At 46.6% G+C, this 21366-nt stretch overlaps 1 protein-coding gene across 3 annotated transcripts in view; it reads left to right on the plus strand.

Moving 5' to 3' along the window:
• mindy4 (MINDY lysine 48 deubiquitinase 4) overlaps nt 1-21366 on the plus strand; it is a 331295-nt gene that overhangs the window by 127644 nt on the left and 182285 nt on the right. For all 3 annotated transcript variants that reach the window (XM_059971726.1, XM_059971727.1, XM_059971728.1), the window contains exons 6-7: nt 5678-5727; nt 11048-11154. In XM_059971726.1, the coding sequence (XP_059827709.1) occupies nt 5678-5727; nt 11048-11154 (157 nt within the window). The remainder of the gene's footprint in view (nt 1-5677; nt 5728-11047; nt 11155-21366) is intronic.

A 21366-nucleotide genomic window follows, 5' to 3' on the forward strand; every position in this document is an offset into this window, starting at 1 on the left:
TCACCAGGGACAAAACTATATGGAGTTTAGAAGAATGAGAGGGGATCTTAAAGAAACATGCAAAATTTAGAAAGGGATAGATAAGATAGAAGTAGGAAAGTTATTTCCACTGGTAGGAGAGACTAGAGCTAGGGGACATTGCCTCGAGATTCAGGGGAGAAGATTTAGGATGGAGATGAGGAGAAACTGTTTTTCCCAGAGAGTGATGAATCTGTGGAATTCTCTGCTTAGGGAAGCAGTTGAGGCTTCTTCACTAAATATATTTAAGAAACAGTTAGGTTTTTACATAGTAGAGGAATTAAGGGTTATGGGGGAAAAGGCAGGTAGATGGAGCTGAGTTTATGGACAGATCTGCAGTGATCTTACTGAATGGCGGGGCAGGCTTGATGGGCCAGATGGCCTACTCCTGCTCCTATTTCTTATGTTCTTACAGTTTCTCTTTGGAGTGACGGAGGATGAGATGTGACCTGATAGAGGTGTATAAGATGATGAGAGGCATTGATCGAGTGGATAGTCAGAGGCTTTTTCCCAGGGCTGAAATGGCTATCATGAGAGGGCACAGATTTAAGGAGCTTGGAAGAAGGTACAGAGGGGATGTCAGTGGTAAGTTTTTTACGCAAATAGTGGTAAGTGCGTGGAATTGGCTGCTAGCAATGGTGGTGGAGGCAGGATATGATAGGGTCTTTTAAGAGACTCCTGGACAGGTACATGGAGCTTAGAAAAATAGAGGGCTATGGGTAACCCTAGATAATTTCTAAGATAAGTACATGTTCAGCACAGCATTGTTGGCTGAAGGGTTGTACTATGCTGTAGTTTTTCTGTGTTTCTATGCAGAGAATATAGGCAAGGTCCTTAATGACTGTTTTTCATCAGTATTTGTGAAGGAGAAGGATGTGGAGGATAGGAAGATCGGTACCAAGAGTATTTATATGCTTGGGCATTTTGAAGACCATAAGACCATGAGATATAGTAGCAGACTTAGGCCATGTGGCATGTCAAGTCTGCTCCGCCATTTCATCATGGCTGATCCAATTTTCCTCTCAGCCCCAATCTCTTACCTTTTCTGTTTCCCATCATGCCCTGACCAATCAAGCTATCAGCTCCTGTCTTAAATATACAATTAAGTGTCCACGGAGTCAGTCTGGGTGGAAGTCAGAAATAGGAAGGGATCAATCACTGTGCTGGGAGTAGTCTATTGGCCCCCAAATAGCCCTCGGGACACCGAGGAGCAGATAAGCAAGCAGATTTTAGAATGGAGCAGGAAATCCAGGGTAGTAGTTATGGGTGATTTTAACTTCCCTAATATTGACTGGCACCTCCTGACTACAAGAGGGATAGATGGGGCTGAATTTGTCAGATGTGTTCAAGAAGGATTCCTGACACAGTATGTGGACCGGCCGACGAGAGGAGAGGCTACACTGGATCAAGTTCTGGGTAATGAACCTGGTCAGGTGACAGACCTCTTGGTGGTTTAGCATTTTGGTGAGAGTGATCACAACTCCCTTAGCTTCAGCATAGCTATGGAAAGGGATAAAATCAGACGAAATGGCAAAGTGCTTAACTGGGGAAGGGCTAACTTTGAAGGAATGAGGCAGGAACTAGCAAGAGTAAATTGAAAACAGATGCTCAAAGGGGAAAGCACAGAAGTAATGTGGGAGAAGTTTAGGGACCACTTGGGCTGGGTTCAGGATAAGTTTGTCCCACTGAGGCAAGGAAAAGATGGTAGGAAAAGGGAACCGTGGCTGACGAAACATGTGAGGCAACTCGCCAAGAGGAAAAAGTTAGATATAAGAAGCAGCAAGTAGGAGGGGCTTATGAGAAATACAGGGTAGCCAGGAAGGAGCTAAAGAAAGGACTTAGGAGAGCTCGAAGGGGGCATGAGAAGGCCTTGGCATGTAGGAATAAGGAGAACCCCAAGGCATTCTGTGTGTATGTGAAGAACAGGAGGATGATGAGAACAAAGGTGGGACCACTAAAGGATGAAGAGGGCAATATGTGCCTGGAAGTGGAGGAGGTTGGGGAGGTCCTAAATTAATACTTTGTTTGAGTATTCTCAAGTGAAAAAGATCTTGATCAGGATGAGGTCGAAGTAGAGCGGGCCTGTGTGCTGGACAATGTGGAGATTAGGGAAGATGAAGTGCTGGATCTTCTTAAAAACATTAAGATTGATAAATCCCCAGTGCCGGATATGATACACCCCAGGTTGTTGTGGGAACTGAGAGAAGAGATTGCAGGAGCATTAGCCATGATCTTTGAATCATCTTTGGCCGCAGGGGAGTTGCCGGAGGATTGGAGAATGGTAAATGTAGTTCCCTTGTTTAAAAAAAGGTAATAGGGAGAAACCTGGGAACTATAGACCGGTGAGTCTTACATCAGTGGTATGCAAACTACTGGAAAGGATTCTTAAGGATAGGATCTATGAGCATTTGGAGAAGTACAGTCTATTCATGGATAGTCAACATGGTTTTGTGAAGGGAAGATTGTGCCTCACGAGCCTGATTGAGTTTTTTGAAGAGGTAACAAAAGAAATTGATGAGGGTAGGGCGGTAGATCTGGTCTACATGGATTTTATCAAGGCATTGGACAAGGTCCTTCATGAGAGACTCATCCAGAAAGTCATGAGGCATGGGATAAGTGGAACCTTGGCTGTTTGGATAAAAAGTTGGCTTAAGGGAAGAAAGCAGAGGGTAGTTGCGGAAGGAAAGTATTCTGCCTGGAGGTCGGTGACTAGTGGAGTGCCGCAGGGATCTGTCCTGGGACCCCAGGGTTAATGGTCAGTTACTTAAGAGTGTGGATGAACAGAGGAACCTTGGGGTTCAAATCCATACATCCCTCAAGGTTGATCGGATAGTTAAGAAAGCCTATGGGTTGCCAGGCTTTATTAATAAGGGGATTGAATTCAAGAGTAGAGAGGTCATGTTGCAACTCTACAAATCTCTGTTGAGACCACACTTAGAGTATTGTGTTCAATTCTGGTCACCTCATTATAGGAAGGATGTGGAAGCTATGGAGAGGGTGTAGAGGAGATTTACCAGGATGTTGACTGGATTGGAGAACAAGTCATATGAAGCAAGGTTAGCAGAGCTGGGACTTCTCTCTTTGGAGCGTAGAAGAATGAGAGGGGACTTGATAGAGGTCTACAAGAGTATGAGAGGCCTAGATAGGTTGGATAGTCAGTACCTGTTTCCCAGGGCACCAATAGCAAACACCAGAGGGCATATGTACAAAATTAAGGGAGGGAAGTTTAGGGGTGACATCAGGGGTAAGTTTTATACACAGAGGGTTGTGAGTGCCTGGAATGACTTGCCAGGGATGGTGGTGGAGGCTAAAACATTAGGGGTATTTAAGAGCCTCTTGGACAGGCACATGGATGAAAGAAAAATGGAGGGTTATGGGGTAGTGTGAGTTTAGTACCTTTTTTAAGGATTATATGGGTCAGTACAACATGGAGGGCTGAAGGGCCTGTACAGTGCTGTAGTGTTCTATGGATCTATACATAAACATTTGGCCTCTACAGCTCTCTGTGGTAAAGAATTCCACAGCTTCACCACACTCTGGCTAAAGAAGTTCCTCCTCATCTCCATTCTAAAAGGATGTTCCTCTATTCTGAGGCTGTGTCCTGTGGTCTTAGACTCACCCACGATAGGAAATATCTTTTCCACATCCACTCTATCAATGCCTTTCACCTCCTTTTGAAGTAAAGGATGAGGTAATTTTGAGTCTCCTAAAGAGCATTAAGGTGGATAAGTCCACTGAGCCTGATGGGATGTGTCCAGGTTATTGAAAGACACCTGAAGATATTGCTGGGTCCTCTCTGGCCACAGGTGTGGTCCCAGAGGACTGGCGAATAGATATTGCTTCAATTATTGAAGAAAGGAAGTAGGGATAGTCCTGGAAACTATAGACTGGTTTATCTCATGTCTGTAGTAGGGGAGTTACTGGAGAGAGTTCTTAGGGATAGGAATTATGAGCATTTGGAAAACCATAGCCTAATTAGGAAAAGCCAGCACAGCTTTGTGCAGCGTAAGCTATATCTGGCTAACGATTGAGTTTTTTGATGAGGTGGTGAGCGTAATTGATGAAGGTAGAGCTTTGAATGTAGTGTTTAACTAAGTCCCTCATGGGAGGCTCATCCAGAAGATTAAGATGCATGGAGTCAAAGGTGAATTGGCTGTCTGCGTTCAGAACTGGCTTACCCATAGGATACAAGGGTAGTTGTCATAGGGATTTAGTCTAGCTGAAGGTCTATGATTAGTGATGTTCTCCAGGAATCTATACTGTGACTTCTGCCGCTTGTGATGCATATAAATGACCTGGATGAAAATGTAGATCAGTGGATTAGTGCATTTGCTGATGATATGAAGATTGGTGGTGTTGCGAATAGCAGTTGTGAAGTGAGGTCCTCTGTTGTTCAGAGTTGACCATGCATTTTGCATCCTAGCTGTTTAGATATACAAACCTGGGCAGTATGATATGAAAAAGCAAGCTGTTGCCCAGGTAGCAAGCTCCCCCTCTCCATGCATCTGATGAACCCAAAGGAACGGCGGATACCGACACAGTTTTGTGCTAGCAGCGTCACAGGAGTTTGCCAGTCAACATTGAACTCAATATAGGACTGCTTTAGGGTCTCCAACTCCAGATTTTTCCTTCAGAGTTTACTCTTGAAACCTTCCCCATGAGTGGTATAGCTGCAAGACAGTGGAGGTTTGAGATAAGAGTATTCCTTCTAGATGAGCTGCCAACCACAGCTAACGAGCCCCATCTGCATGAAGCGACTGGTTTTAAGGTGCCAGTAACCTGCTTTTGCCTCTTCTCCTGTCAGTAGAAACAGCTCTGCTGGGGTTAGCAGCTAAACCACATGTGAAGGCCAGAAGCTGGACTTGGTTGTCAGAGGCTATTTGAGGCACATGTCATTGGGAGCATTTAATAGGTAGTGAGAGCTTGTCTCCATTACCCCCCCCCCCCCCCCCGGCTGTAACAACCCTAAGGAACGTAGCATTAGGATAGATGACTGGCAAAGAATACGGCAGGATGTAGATCAGTTGCAGATCGGTGGAGTGAAGTTTTTCACCTTGTTAGGTTAAACGTAAAGAGACAGTACACTGTTAAACAGTGTTGATGAGCGGAGTGATCTTGGGAGCTAAGTTTATAGCTCTTTGAAAGTGGCGCTGTGGAGGCCAATGAGTGATAAGGTTTATAAGATTATGGCAGTCATAGAGTAGACAGTATTTTTTTCTTGGGGTTTAAATGTCTAAAATGAGAGGGCATGCACCTAAGATGAGAAGAGTAGTTTTAAAGGAGATGTGAGGGGCAAGTTTTTTTTTACAGAGCGTGATGTATACCTGGAGTACGCTGCATGGAGTGGTGGCAGAGGCAGATACATTAGAGACTTTCAAGAGATATTTAGATTGGCACATTAATGTGAGGAAAATGGAAGGATAATAACATAGGTAGAGCAGAATAGTTGGTGATTTGATTATTAATTTATTCAGTTCAGCATAACATTGTGGGCCAAAGAGCCTGTGTACTGTTCTATGTTCTGTATTCACTTGGAAGTAGCCTCCTTAGGAGGTAGGGGCATTGGTGTGCTCTTTGGACATAGTTTCCATGTGGCTGAACCAGGGCAAATTAATTATTCATATATGATGTCCTCATTTATGATTTTTTTTCTTTCCAGAATGTCTTCAATGTGTTCTGAAAATCAGCTGGAGGAGCGGCTGCAGTTAGGTATGGCTTCCAGATGTCTTGGTCCTTCTACAAGTCAAAATTCAATTTTATATAGTACCTAAGGATTAAGTAATTTGAGTTCTGCAATCTTTTTCTGCAGTCTTTTTCTGTTAACTGCAAGAGGGGAGAATTGTTGAAGCTAACCTGTGCATTTTTTTGAATTATTAATTTTTTGTTCCTTTTCATTTGTATGTTGTGGCGGTTGTTTTATTTCGTCCCCATTTGCAGAAATCAGAAATTGGGGTAAATATTCCTCTACTCGCATTCCTGGTAAGCAGCAACAGTGTAAAGGAATAATTCTTGGTAACCTATTAGCTGCTTAGTTCAGCATATTTGAATAACCTGCAGAAGACGTAGCAGCAGAATCAGACCATTTAGCCCATTATGTCTGACCGCCATTCAATCATGGCTGATTTATTATTCCTCTCATCCCCACTCTCCAGCCTTCGTATACGAACATGATGGTAGGTTGTAGAATCACTTCAGAGTGGTGTGTTAAGTGTATATCCACAAGTAATTACTAGAACGATGAATGAATAAGAATTCTCATCACTTCAACCTATTTGGCTTTTTTAATGAATGTTTAGACTGGGAAAATGTGAATTGCTTGTTGTGATCAAGTATGGTGATCAGACTGCCCTGCAGTTGTTTCTTTGTGTGTATGCAGCTTTGATTTCTTGCTGTTTCTGGTCTGTGTTAGGCTAGTATTAAGTAATAGCTGAAACAGCTATTTTTAGTTATGTGGAAGTTGAATCTGACTGGGTACTACATATTTTCTGCAAAGAAAGAGGTCATTTTACACGAGTAAGTTAGAATCCTTGAGTCAAACAGTGTAGCAACTGTCCATAAGAGATAAGAGAAGAATTAGACTATTCAGCCCATTGAGTTCCTTAACCATTCTATCATGACTGATTAATTTTCCTCCTTAACCCCATTCTCCTGCCTTCACCTTGCAACCTTTCACGCCTTAACTAATCAAGAACCTATCGGCCTCCCCCTTAAATACACCCAATGATCTGGTGTCCACGGCTGCCAGTGGCAATGAATTCCTCAGATTCATCATTCTCTGGCTAAGGAAATTCTCCTCATCTCCATTCTAATGGACATCCTATTCTGAGGCTATGCCCTTTGGTCCTAGATTCTCCCGCTACAGGAAGGGTCCTTTCCACATCCACTGTATTTAGGCCTTTCAACATGTGATCCTCCCATTCTTCTAAACTCCTTTTAAGTATAGGACAAGAGTCATCAAATATTCCTTATATTCATTCCTGGAATCATTCTTGTAAACCACCTCCAAACCCTCTCCAGTCAGCACATCCTTTCTTAGATAGGTGCCCAAATGGCTCTCAATATCCCATGTGAGGTCTCACCAATGCCTTATAAAGATACAGCATCACATTCTTGCTTTTGTATTCTGGTCCTTTCAAAATGAATGCCAATATTGCATTTGCCTTCCTCACCACTGACTCGTCCTTTACGGAATCCTGCATGAGGACTCCCAACTCCATTTGCACCTCTAGTTTTGAATTTTCTCCCCATTTAGAAAATGGTCTATGCCTTCTACCAAAGTGCCTGACCATACTCTTCCTAACACTGTATTCCATCTGCCACTGCTTTGGCCATTCTCCTAATTTAAGTTATTTTGCAGCTTCCCTATTTCCTCAATACTACCTGCCTCTCCACATATCTTTGTATTATCTGCAAACTTGGCCACAAAACCATCAATTCTATCATCCAAGTCATTTATATTAAATGTGAAAAGAAGTGGTCCTAACACAGACTCCTGTGGAACTAGTCACCAGCAGCCAACCAGCAAAGACTCCCTTTATTTTCACTCATTGCCTCTCTAAGCATCTCCGTTCCCTACATCTTCCACTTGCTTTTATACATTGTAATTGTACCTGCTTCTACAGCTTCCTCTGCAGCTTGTTCTGTATACCCACCACACTCTGTGTGGAAAACATTGCCTCTCACATCCCCTTTAAATCTTTCCCTTCTCACCCCAAACTTTTATCCTCTAGTTTTAGTGTCGTTTAATGGAGAAAAAGACTGTGACTGTCTAAACGATCATAATTTTACAAACCCTCTATCCTCTCAGCTTCATTTACTCCAGGGGAAACAGTTCCAGTTGATGAAATCTGTTCTTCCAGCCTTCTAGTCATGACAGGTCCCTGTGATTCTTTTCTGATCCTTTAGCTTAATTACATCCTTCCTAGATCATGGTGACCAGAAATGCACACTATGCGCAATCCACATTTTCTACAACATGGCGTCCCAACTCTTATGCCCATACCAATTAGGGCAGCATGCTATATCACCTTCTTCACCTGTATCATCACTTTCAGGATCTACTACATTTGCCCTTGGGTCTTACTGGGGCAACATTCTCCAGGGCACTACCATTCACTGCTCCCTTGCCCTGGTGTAATGTTCCAAACTGCACCACTTGTCTCTGTTAACTTCCATCTTCATGCCAGAGTTGCCCTCATTCTGCTGTGTTCCAAGGAATAGAGACCTAGCCTGGCCAACCTCCTCCTGTAACTTACTCCTTTATTCTTTGCAACATTTTTTGTCTTTTCTGCACTCTTTCCAGCTTAATCACATTTCTTATAACAAGGTGACAAAAACAGTACACTTTTTTTTTTACATTGCTTTCCATCGTCCTTGCTGATGCCTATTCACTCAGCTCCACTGTATCTCCTGGATGTTGGCATCCTCATCACTATACATGTTCCCATTTAGTTTTAAACAACAGCAAACATGGGAGTCTTGTGTTTTGATATTTTTGATATAGATTATGAATTTCTAAGGACTGGGATACTTAATGAGACCACTCAACACGCACAAAAGGCTTGTGGAACTCAGCAGGCCAGGCAGCATCTACAAGAGTATAGTCGACATTTTGGGCAGAGGCCCTTCATCAGGACCAGAGAAAAAAAGAGGAGTCAGTTACAAGGTGGGGGGAAGGAAGTAAGGAAGAAACATGAGGTGATAGGTGAATCTGGGAGGAGGAGGGGTGAAGTAAAGAGGTGGGAAGTTGATTGGTAAAAGAGATACAGGGCTGGAGAAAGGGTAATCTAATAGGAGAGAACAGAAGGCCATGGAAGGAAGAAAAAGGAAGAGGAGCACCAGAGGGAAGCGATTGGCAGGCAAGGAGGTAAGGTGAGAGAGGGAAAGGGGAGGGGAATAGAGAAGGGGGAGGCCATTACCAGAAGTTCGAGAAATCGATGTTCATGCCATCAGGTTGGAGGCTACCCAGATGGAATATAAGGTGTTGCCCTCCAACCTTAGTGTGGCCTCATCATGAGAATAGAGGAGGCCATGGATGGATTTGTCAGAATGGGAATGGGAAGTGTAATTAAAATGGGTGGCCATCAGTAGATCCTGCTTTTTCTGGCAGACGGCGTATAGGTGCTCGGTGAAGCTGTCTCCCAGTTTATGTCAGGTCTCTCCAATGTACAAGAGGCTATAGCAGGAGCACCGAACTCACAGATGAAGTGTCGCCTCACCTGGAAGAACTGTTTGGGGCCCTGAAAAGTAGTGAGGGAGGAAGTGTATTGGTAGGTTTAGCATTTGTTCCGCTTGCAAGGATAAGTGCCAGGAGGGAGATCAGTTAGGAGGGATGAATGAGCAAGGGAATCGTGTAGGGGAGCACTCCCTGGGGAATGCAGAAAGTAGGGGAGGGAGGGAAAGATGTGCTTGGTGGTGGAGTTCTGTTGGAGATGGTGAAAGTTATGGAGAATTATATACTAGATGTGAAGGCTGTAGGTGAGGGCAAGAGAAACTATCCCTGGTAGAATGGTAGGACTTTGGGGTGAGGGCAGATATGTGTGAAATATAGGGGGTATGGTTGATGGCAGTGTTGATGGTGAAGGAAGGGAAGCCCCTTTCTTTGGAGGAGGACATCTCCTTTGTTCCGGAATGAAAAGCCACATGCTGAGAGCAGATATGGTGGAGATGGGCCAGTGGCCACCCATTTTAATTCTGTTTCCAATTCCGACATATCCATCCATAGTCCCTCCCTCACCTTATCTCTATGCCTGCTTATCGCATCCCTCTGATGCTCCTCCTCCTTTTTCTTTCTCCCATGGTCTTCTGTCCTCTCCTATTAGATTCCCCCTTCTCCAGCCCTGTATCTTTTTCACCAGTCAACTTCCTGGCTTTTTACCTCACCAGTTTCATTTATGATCTTGTATCTTCCTCCCCATCCCCCCACCTTCTAACTCTGACTCCTCATCTTTTTTTCTCCAGTCTTGCTGAGGGGTCTTGGCCCAAAATATTGACTATATTCTTTTCTGTAGATGCTCCCTGGCCTGTGGAGTTCCTCCATCATTTTGTGTATGTTAATTTGATTTCCAGCATCTACAGATTTTCTCTTGTTTGTTGATGAGGCCACTGTCCAGTTGGAGGAGCGGCACCTCATATTCGGTTTAGGTAGTCTCCAATCTAATACCATGAATATTGATTCCTCCAACATCTGGTAATATTTTACCTTTCCCCTTCCTCCTCCAATTTCCCCACTCTGGCCTCTTGCCTCCCTTTAATGCCCCTCCTTATTCCCTTTCTCCCATGGTCCACTGCTCTCTTATCAGAGTCCTCAGTCTCCAGACCTTCACTTTTCATCTATCACGTTCCCGTTTCTTACATCATGTCCTCCCTTCTGCACCCACCTGGCTTCACTTATTACCTTCCAGCTTGTTGTTTTCCTCCCTCCACCTTTTTATTCTGGCTACTTCCCCCCACTTCCTTTCCAGTCCTGAGGATGGGTCTTGGCCCGAAACGTCGACTGTGCTTCTCCCTATAGATGCTGCCTGGCCTGCTGCGTTCCACCAGCATTTTGTGTGTGTTGCTTGAATTTCCAGCATCTGCAGATTTCCTTATGTTTGCTATTCCAGCATTTGTGTGTGTTATTCACTGATTCCTATTCTTTGTATCCATTGATTAACTCCTAGTTCTGTACAATATATGGTGAAATTAAGTTATTGCTGCCTTTAAGTCTTTCTACATTTGGCCATAATACTATTGCTGAAATGATACATCAAGATTAGAAAGTAACATCTCTGAGCTGCAAGAGTGAGACATTATGTAAACAGCTGGAATCTTTTGAAGATATGACCCAATGGCTTGCCTCTTCACTCAATCTTGCTTTCTCCAGAAATGCACTAAATTACCTCTTGAATCCAATGTAAAGCCTGTTTTGTTATCTTATCTGGGTTCCTTCACAATTACTTAGCTAGGCATTGGTCGTGTTTAGTTTTGATATTCAGTGTTCGTGTACATGTTAAATACAACTGAAACAATGATTGATCAACTTTTACAGCTGACATTGATGATGATGACTTCGATGAAGTTGATGAAATTCCAACTATTAGTTCGCTTCGTAAGCATCACATCGATTCAAAACCCATAGACCAGGCTCTTGCAGTAGTAAGTCATGTTATCTTTCTTTCTTTCTTAAGTGTTTTTAGTTACCACAAGAATTTTCATTTTGCTTCTTATTCAGGTGTTATTAAGGGTACTAATTTAGGTTTCGTGCCACTGGGTTATAGGGAATAAAATCATGCTTCTTTGAAGTGGAAAATCTGGTGAAAAGATTAGCTTTATTTGTCACACGTAGATCAAAGCATAGTGAAATATGTCATTTGCATCAAATCAAATCAGCAAGGGTTGTACTGGACAGCCCGCAGTGTACCATGCTTCCAGTGAACACAGCATGACCACAACTCCCTAACCCTAACCTATACCTTTTTGGAATGTGGGAGGAAACCAGAACACCTGGAGAAATCCCACATGGTCACAGGAAGAATGTACAGACTCTTTCCAGACAGTGGCAAGAATTGAACCCTTATCTTACAATGGGGCTATATATAGCATGACACTAACCACCTCACTATATTGTGTGATCATAACTCCATTGTAAAGCAAATAGCTATGGTAAGACCTGACCTTATGAGGGTGCAGAGGAGACTTACCCGGGTGCTGCCTGGATTAGAGAGCATATCTTACAAGGAAAGATTGAGCATGCTAGCGCTTTTTTCTTTTTAGAGGATGGGAGGTGATTAATAGAGGTGTCCAAGGTAAGAGGCATAGATTGAGTAGACTGTGGAGACTTTTTCCCCAGACAGTAATGGCTAATACAGGGGGCATAATTTTAAGGCAATTGGAGGAAAGTAAAAGTGGGGGGGGATGACATGGATATTTTTTTAACCATATAAGAATTACAGCACGGAAACAGGCCATCTTGGCCCTTCTAGTCTGTGCCGAACGCTTACTCACCTAATCCCACTAACCCACATTCAGCCCATAACCCTCCATTCCTTTCCTGTCCATATACCTATCCAATTTTATTTTAAATGACAATACAGAACCTGCCTCTACCACTTCTACTGGAAGCTCATTCCACACAATTACCACTCTCTGAGTAAAGAAATTCCCCCTCATGTTACCCTTAAACTTTTGCCTCCTAAGTCTCAACTCGTGTCCTCTTGTTTGAATTTTTTAATTTTAATTTTTTTAAATTTAGGTATGCACCATGGAATAGGCCTTTCTGGCCCTTCGAACCTCACTGCTCAGCAATCCCATCAACCCCTGATTTAACCTTTACCTAATCATGGAACTATTTACAACAACTAATTAACCAATGCATCTTTGGACTGTGGGAGGAAACCGGAACACCCAGGGGAAAAAAACCCAAGCATTACACAGAGAGGACATACAAACTCCTTACAGAGGCCAGGATTGAACTCCAAACTACAACTGTAATAGTTGTTAAAACCACTATGCTACCATGGTCAGAGTAGAAATAGGAGGATATTTCAGATGAATACGTGGCTTGAAAAATGGTGCAAGGGGGAGGGATTCAAATTTCTGGGGCATTAGAACCAGTTCTGGGGGAGGTGGGACCTGTATAAACAGGACTGTCCACACCTGGGCTGGACTGGAACCAATGTCCTAGGGGGAGCGTTTGCTACTGCTGTTCAGGAGGCTTTAAACTAATGTGGCGGGGGATGGGAACAAGTGCAGAGAGACAGAGGGGTGTAAAATGAGTTAGAAGCAAAAAGTAGTAAGGTGAAAAGTAAAAGTGGCAGGCAGGCAAATCCAGGGCAAAAAGCAAAAAGAGCCATTTTCAACATAATTGTATAAGGGGTAAGAGTGTTGTAAAAACAAGCCTGAAGGTTTTGTGTGTCAGTGCAAGGAGCATTCGTAACAAGGTGGATGAATTGAATGTGCAGATAGTTATTAATGAATATGATATAGTTGGGATCACAGAGACATGGCTCCAGGGTGACCAAGGATGGGAGGTCAACATCCAGGGATATTCAGTATTCAGGAGGGATAGACAGGAAAGAAAAGGAGGTGGGGTAGCATTGCTGGTTAGAGAGGAGATTAACGCAATAGAAAGGAAAGACATTAGCCTGGAGGATGTGGAATCGATATGGGTAGAGCTGCATAACACTAAGGGGCAGAAAACGCTGGTGGGAGTTGTGTACAGGCCACCTAACAGTAGTAGTGAGGTTGGGGATGGCATTAAACAGGAAAATAGAAATGCATGCAATAAAGGAACAGTAGTTATAATGGGTGACTTCAATCTACATATAGATTGGGTGAACCAAATTGGTAAGGGTGCTGAGGAAGAGGATTTCTTGGAATGTATGCGGGATGCTTTTCTGAACCAACATGTCGAGGAACCAACTAGAGAGCAGGCCATTCTAGATTGGGTATTGAGCGATGAGGAAGGGTTAGTTAGCAATCTTGTTGTGCGAGGCCCCTTGGGTAAGAGTGACCATAATATGGTGGAATTCTTCATTAAAATGGAGAGTGACATAGTTAATTCAGAAACAAAGGTTCTGAACTTAAAGGGTAACTTTGAAGGTATGAGACGTGAATTAGCTAAGATAGATTGGCAAATGATACTTAAAGGGTTGATGGTGGATATGCAATGGCAAGCATTTAAAGATCGCATGGATGAACTACAACAATTGTTCATCCCAGTTTGGCAAAAGAATAAACCAGGGAAGGTAGTGCACCCGTGGCTGACAAGGGAAATTAGGGTTAGTATCAAGTCCAAAGAAGAAACATATAAATTAGCAAAAAAAAGTGGCACACCTGAGGACTGGGAGAAATTCAGAGACCAGCAGAGGAGGACAAAGGGCTTAATTAGGAAAGGGAAAAAAGATTACGAGAGAAAGCTGGCAGGGAACATAAAAACTGACTGTAAAAGCTTTTATAGACATGTCAAAAGAAAAAGATTGGTCAAGACAAATGTAGGTCCTTTACAGTCAGAAACAGGTGAATTGATCATAAGGAACAAAGACATGGCAGACCAATTGAATAACTACTTTGGTTCTGTCTTCACTAAGGAGTACATAAATAATCTTCCGGAAATAGTAAGGGACCGAGGGTCTAGTGTGATGGAGGAACTGAGGGAAATACATGTTAGTAGGGAAGTGGTGTTAGGTAAATTGAAGGGATTAAAGGCAAATAAATCCCCAGGGCCAGATGGTCTGCATCCCAGATTGCTTAAGGAAGTAGCCCAAGAAATAATGGATGCATTAGTGATAATTTTTCAAAACTCCTTAGATTCTGGATTAGTTCCTGAGGCTTGGAGGGTGGCTAATGTAACCCCACTTTTTAAAAAAGGAGGGAGAGTGAAACTGGGGAATTATAGACCGGTTATCGGTCATCGGTGGTGGGGAAAATGCTAGAGTTGGTTATCAAAGATGTGATAACAGCACGTTTGGAAAGAGGTGAAATCATCGGACAAAGTCAGCATGGATTTTTTAAAGGAAAATCATGTCTGACGAATCTTATAGAATTTTTTGAAGATGTGTAACACTTACCCAACAGGCTGGTATATGTCTAGGGGAAAAGGAGATCCAGCCACACACCAAACCCACCTCCCATTCATGCAGGTGCTGTGAGAATCAAGTTTATGCCTCGCGGCTGTCCACAGTATCAAACCCACAACAAATACCGTTATGAAATAAACTTCAAAGAGTTTACTAAAATTAAAAGAGTATTAGGCAATACAATATATATGCAAGGGAAAAAAACAAAAAGGCGCCAACTTATCAAAGTTCAGTAGTTTAGTGCACATCGTTTGAGCTCAAAAATCGAACCATTCGACCCCTCGTCGCTTGCCTCCGACCTCCACGTCTTCGCACCTAGGACCACCCCCTGTCGTCTTCCGAGCAGTGCAGCGCAAGTCCACCTTCCTCAACGTCTTCCTCCCGCTCTCCACGTCTTCGCACCTAGGACCACGCCCAGTGGTCTTCCGAGCAGTGCAGCGCATGTCCACCTTCCTCGACGTCTTTCTCCTGCTCTCTCTCAAATGCCCGCAAAAAACCCCTCCCCCAAGTTCCCAGCCTCACAAGACAAAATAACATTCCCCATTGGTTAACAAATGAATACAATTACCATATCAACAAGTATAAAGCAAAACAACTGCGAGAGAAACACTTATCAAAGAAGCATTCCTACTCTTAACAAACCAAAAAACCCATTTTGAGTAACATACACAGGACATTGTACATTCTCTCCCCACCAGCAAATGTCATGCCCTCATGGCATTACCAGAGTTCCCCAACACTTCTTACAACACACAAAACCCAACCCAGGTGCAGAAAACAGTGACATAACTACCCAGAGCAGTAGAAATCACACTCAGTTCTCCTGGCACCACATATGTTAACCGCTCCAGGGGGCACCTAATCCTCTGAGATCTCCATACCCCTTCTGCCCCACTGGGCTCCCTCTTCACCTGCGAACCCACTGTCACGGACTCCCCAGGTCTACCTGACAGACCCTCACCCCCTTCTTTACGGGGGTCCTCCCTCACCTGAAATCTCTCCAGCTCACTCTCGGGTTCCATCCTCTCTCCCCCCAATGTTGGCTGCCTCTCCATCTGACCCTCAAGACCTTCCCTCCTCTCACCCAACTCAGTATGGGAAGGGCCGGGAGTCTCCTCTTCTGGTACTGGAGCGCCAGCGAATGGGAACAGGGCCCACTCATCTGAGTCATCCTCTTCCGAATCAGTAGTCATTCCCAGGTGAGGGACCCGTCCCCGCTCTTCAGCAGCGGGCTCTTCCCTTTCTCCGCGCCCTCGCAGAGTCCTTGTACTAGGCGCAACCTCCCTCTCAGGCTCCTTATCCACCTGCATCGCTTGACCCAGGGGAAGCAGGTGATTCCGATGGAGAACCTTAATAGGCCCTTTCCCATCCTCAGGTTTCACCCGGTTAACTGGCAGGTTCGGCATCTGGCTCTCTATTACATAGGGGCTGGCCGCCCATCAATCTGCTAACTTGTGCTTACCAGTGAGTCCCAAATTCCGTAAAAGGACCCGGTCGCCCGGCAATAATTGGACAAACTTCACCTTTCGATCATACCGCATCTTATTTCACTGGTTTTGTTTGGTAGCCGCTGCCTCGGCCAACTCGTACGCCCGCTGTAACTCCCTCTTCATGTCGGACACATACTTTAGATATGACTTCCCAGGTAATTCACCCACTTCACTCCCAAAACACAAATCAATTGGCAACCTCACTTCCTGCCCGAACATCAGATAATAGGGCGAGTACCCTGTAGCATCATTGCGAGTACAATTGTAACAGTGAACCAATTGTCCAATATGACGACTCCACCTGCTTTTCTGCCCAATCTCCAGCGTCCCGAGCATATCCAACAGGGTCCTGTTGAACCTCTCTGGCTGAGGATCTCCCTGTGGGTGATAAGGGGTAGTCCTGGATTTCTCAACCCCAAGCATGGTCAGTAATTCATGGATAAGGCGGCTCTCAAAGTCCCGCCCCTGATCACTATGGATTCGCCTGGGAAGGCCGTAATGATCAAAATACTTTTCCCATAGCACCTTTGCCACTGTCGTCGCCTTCTGATCCTTGGTGGGAAATGCCTGAGCATAGCGAGTGTAATGATCGGTGATGACCAAGACATTCGTGGTGTTGCTGGTGTCAGGCTCAATCGACATGAAATCCATACATACCAAGTCCAAAGGTCCCACACTCTGCAAGTGCGACAGTGGAGCCGCCGACGCTGGCAGGGTCTTCCTCCGGATGCAACGACTGCATCCTCTACAGTATTCTTCGACTTCCCCCCCTCATCCGGGGCCAGTAGAACCGGTCTTTGAGTAATCCATAGGTCTTTTCCACCCCCAAGTGTCCAGAATCATCATGTAAGGCCTGGAGTACAGCCTGTTGATACTCCTCCGGCAGGACCAGTTGCCAACCACGGGGTTGGTCCGGAGGTGCCGTTACCCGGTACGAGATTTGGTTCTTTAACTTTAACCGAGACCACTCCTTCAATAACAGAGGCACGACTGGGTGTTTCGCCTTCTCAGCCAATGCCACATCCCCCTTCTCGACCGCTCTCCACACTGTGCCAATGCCCGGGTCATTTTGCTGAGCAGCTGCCACTTCCCACGGACTCAGTTCCGGCAACTGTTTAGTATGCTGTGCGGTCAAGTCATAGTAAGCTAGGGGTATGGCGTCGTCAAAAACCCTCAAGTGGTCCACGTCTCTTTCCATCCTCCCTCTTTCTTCTGCCTTCACGGTGATAGCAAACTGACACATCGCCTTCACTCCAGGGGCAGGGACATTCTCCCACTCCTCGTCCTTCTCCTGTTCCCCCGGCTCCTGACGTGACAAAGCATCCGCATCGACATTCTTGCTTCCGGGGCGGTACCTCAGGCTGAAATCATATACAGACAAGGCCGCCAGCCACCGATGTCCTGTGGCATCCAGCTTCGCCGAAGTCAAAATATAAGTGAGGGAATTGTTATCCGTTCTCACCTCAAACTTGGCTCCGTACAGGTAATCGCCCAGCTTGTCCACCACTGCCCACTTCAGCGCCAGGAACTCCAACTTGTGAGTGGGATAGTTTCTCTCAGATGGTGACGAGCTTCAGCTTACAAAGGCTACCGGCCTCAATGCTTTGCCATGTTCCTGGTACAGAACAGCCCCTAGACCCTCTCGGCTGGCATCCGTGTGCAGCACATATGGCTTCTGGGGATCGGCAAAAGCCAACACCGGGGCCTGGGTCAGTGCCCTTTTCAAAGGTCGGAACGCCTCTTCACATCGATCATCCCATCTCGAGCCAAAAGGTTCTGCCGGGTTCCAGTATCCTCCAGTATCCTGTCTCTGGTCCCCCTTCCTTTCCTTTCCCACGGGGGGATAGCCACACAACAGCTGAGTCAACGGATGACACACTTTTGTGTATCCTTTCACAAATTGGCGGTAATACTCACAGAACCCCAAAAATGAGTGCAGAGCGCCCACTTTCTGGGGTCTCGGCCAGGTGGTCACGGCCTCTATCTTGGTTGGATCAGTAGCCACTCCCTCTCGCGAAATGATATGGCCAACGTAGCTAACCGATGACCTGCAGAACTGGCATTTGTCCAGGGAAAGCTTCAACCCTTCTTCATTAAGCCGGCCCAACACCTTCAACAGCCTCTCCTCATGTTCCTCCAAAGTCGATCCAAACACTATCAAATCGTCCAGGTACACCAGCACCTCCAACAGATTCATATCCCCCACAGTTCTCTCCATGAGCCTCTGGAAGGTAGCTGGGGCTCCCGATATGCCTTGGGGCATTCGTTCGAACTGAAAGAACCCCAGCGGGCAGATAAAAGCGGTCTCCTCTTTATCGGCCGCACTCATCGGGATCTGGTAATACCCACTTCTTAAGTCCAGCACACTGAACCACTTCACACCGCTCAGGCAGGCCAGCGCATCCTCGACTCTTGGGACAGTATATTGATCAGGGACAGTTCGCCGATTCAACGTCCTGTAGTCAACACACATGCGCACTTTCCCATTCTTCTTCCGTGCCACCACTATTGGGGACGCATAAGGACTTCGAGACTCAGCTATGATTCCGACCTCCTTCAACTTGCACAAATGCTGCCGCACATCCTCAACATCTGCCGGAGCCAGCCGCCGGGATCTCTCTCGGAACAGGGTGTCCTCCGTCACCCGGATGGTGTGGCGAGTGCTTTTGGAGCAACCAACATCAAACTCGCCCCGAGAAAAAACAGCTTCCATCCTCAGCATCTTCTCCACTAGCCGGTGTTTCCACTCTGGCGACACTGGGGAATCCCCGAAGTTAAAGGCTTCAGTGGTCAGCTCCCTTCGATGCTCCGATCCCTCCCTGTTAGGGGTCCTCACTGGTGCGCTAGACATTATCGTCACCGGGAACAGATGTGCCAGCGGCATTCCCCTCTTAAAGGTGATTTCTCTTGCCGTGGTGTTCCTGACACTTAAAGCTATACGTCTCGCATGTACCACCTCTGGTCTCTGCACTTTGGGCCTCACCAGCACCCCCAGTGGAAATGGTGTCTCCCCTTCAAGGTCATCCGGGGCATCTACTAACAGGGCTTCGCCCTTCGGCACTCCTGGGAATCTGGGGGTCCCCATCACTAGTGCTACCTCCCCGGGTCGGATCACCTTGGGCCTCACCTGCGTACACCACACCGTCCCTCGTTTACACTCCGGATCCAGCCCTTGGGAGGCAACCCCTTCTTCGAACACTGCTCGAAACACTGGATGCACTAAGAGGGTCTCCAGAAAGTCTTCCCCCCCCCCCTTTCTCCTTACAAGCTCCCAGGAGCCGTCGCACAACGGGGGAGTTAGTCCCCACCAGGAGGGCATCACCACCGGTTTCCACTGGGTCAGGACACACCAACACCAACGTCTCAATAGCTTCTGACACTCCCACATCGCCCTCCAAGAACTCCAATCTCACCGATAGGTACCCATCGTACGGGTAGTCACCCTCGCTCACACCCCAAATCTGCAGGGCGTCAAATGGGGTTACGGGCAAATGCTTTAGTTATTGATTGTAGAAAGATCGGTACAATAAGGTCACCTGCGATCCCGTATCAAGAACGGCTTTTGCGTAAATTCCCTCTATCCGTAGACCCACACTGGCACGGGGTCCTATCAGCCCATCCGGAATAGAGGCGTGGGCACCCGATGGTCTTCCGGCTGATCTCTGGGAAAGTGTTCCTCCAGAGGCTCCAGTCCGTTCCCTCACTGAGCCTCTCCTAAGTTTCCCTGACACCTCTCCCTTCTTAATCGCAGGGGGGCTTGTCCTCCACGGGACTCCTTGTCTCTCACAATCCCACCTAAAGTGTCCCTCCTCTCCACAGCTATAGCACACCCTCGGCCGCCCACAGTCCCGCCTGAAATGCCCCTCTTTCCCACAGTTAAAGCACACGCTGCCTGCCGCCCCTCCTCTTCCAGGACGGCTCCCGCTCCCAACCCACTGCACTGGTCGCCCCCGGGAGTGGGTACCTCCCCTGTCCCTCCCCTCCAGAGGGGGTTCCTACTCCCCGGGGGGTTGCCAATCCTCCACCCAGCCACCACTTCCTGTATCGCTGAAGATCGCTCCCGTAGGCCCGCGCCCCTTTTCCGCCCCAACGCTCTCTCTTCCTCCCGCACCTCTCTAATCAGTTGCCCGAACGATGGAGGGGGGCCTTTCCTATAAGCCTGCCGGATAGTCCACGCCAGCTTGTCCTCCTCCAGAGAGCCACTGAATAGTGGACTCATCCTAACGCTAGCCACGTCAGGCGCCTTCACTACCCCCCGGCGCCGCAATCCCGTAAGCATCCCCTCCATCCGAAATATGTACTCGGAGAGCTTTTCCCCTCTCCATTGTTCCAGGCGTTGGAACTCTGTTAAAAGCAGCCAACCCAAAGCCTGACAACCCAAACGGTCCCTCCAAAAATTCTATGCATTCCTCCACTGAGGCCCCAGGCTTCTCAGCTTTCAACTCCCGGACTATTTTGGCTGCTAAACCCCTCAAACTTCCCACCAATGACTGCCTCTTCTCCTCCTCCGAGCCTGGCCACTCCTCTAACATCAAAGACCTATGCTCGATCCAGGTCTCATAGTCCACCTCCCCGTCCGGAGTAGGCTTGGCTCCGGAGAACACCCCCAGCTTCAGCTGTGGCCTCTCGGCCACTCCCACCAGGGAATTAAGTGCGGCTGCCAGCTCTGAGGCTTCCACCCTACCTGGGGAGCGCCTAGTCATGACTCTCACCTCCCACCTCCCTTTACTAGTGCCAGGCACCTCTCTAGGATCCACCTCTAGCTCTGGCTCCTCAGCCTCATCCTTGGAGAGGGTGTGGAGCCCCCACGGCCCTGCCTCCCCCGGAACACTGACCGTCGCCAGCATTTCCAACGTCCTGACGTCAGCACTCGTATGAACCAACACCCAGCTAGACTCTACCTCTTTACCACACCGTCTAGCTACCAATTCTACCTGCCTAATACCCTTCACCGAACTTAAGCCCTGCACTATCGCGTCTCCCGAAATTCAAAAATTCAGTCCGCTCACTGCACAAGCATACTGCACCGGTACACCTTCAAATTCGCACCAGCTAACAATCTTATCTCTGTCCATCTCCGCTCTGCTGCCTGCGCGATTCCACAGCCCCTGACAATCCAATCCAGGATGAGCACCCCACAAATGTAACACTTACCCAACAGGCTGGTTTATGTCTAGGGGAAAAGGAGATCCAACCACACACCAATCCCACCTCCCGTACACGCAGGTGCTGTGAGAATCGAGTTTATGCCTCGCGCCCGCCCATAGTATCAAACCCACAACAAATACCGTTATGAAATA

This window comes from Hypanus sabinus, chromosome 6 (genome assembly GCF_030144855.1).
Source record: "Hypanus sabinus isolate sHypSab1 chromosome 6, sHypSab1.hap1, whole genome shotgun sequence".
NCBI classification, from domain to species: Eukaryota; Metazoa; Chordata; class Chondrichthyes; order Myliobatiformes; family Dasyatidae; genus Hypanus; species Hypanus sabinus.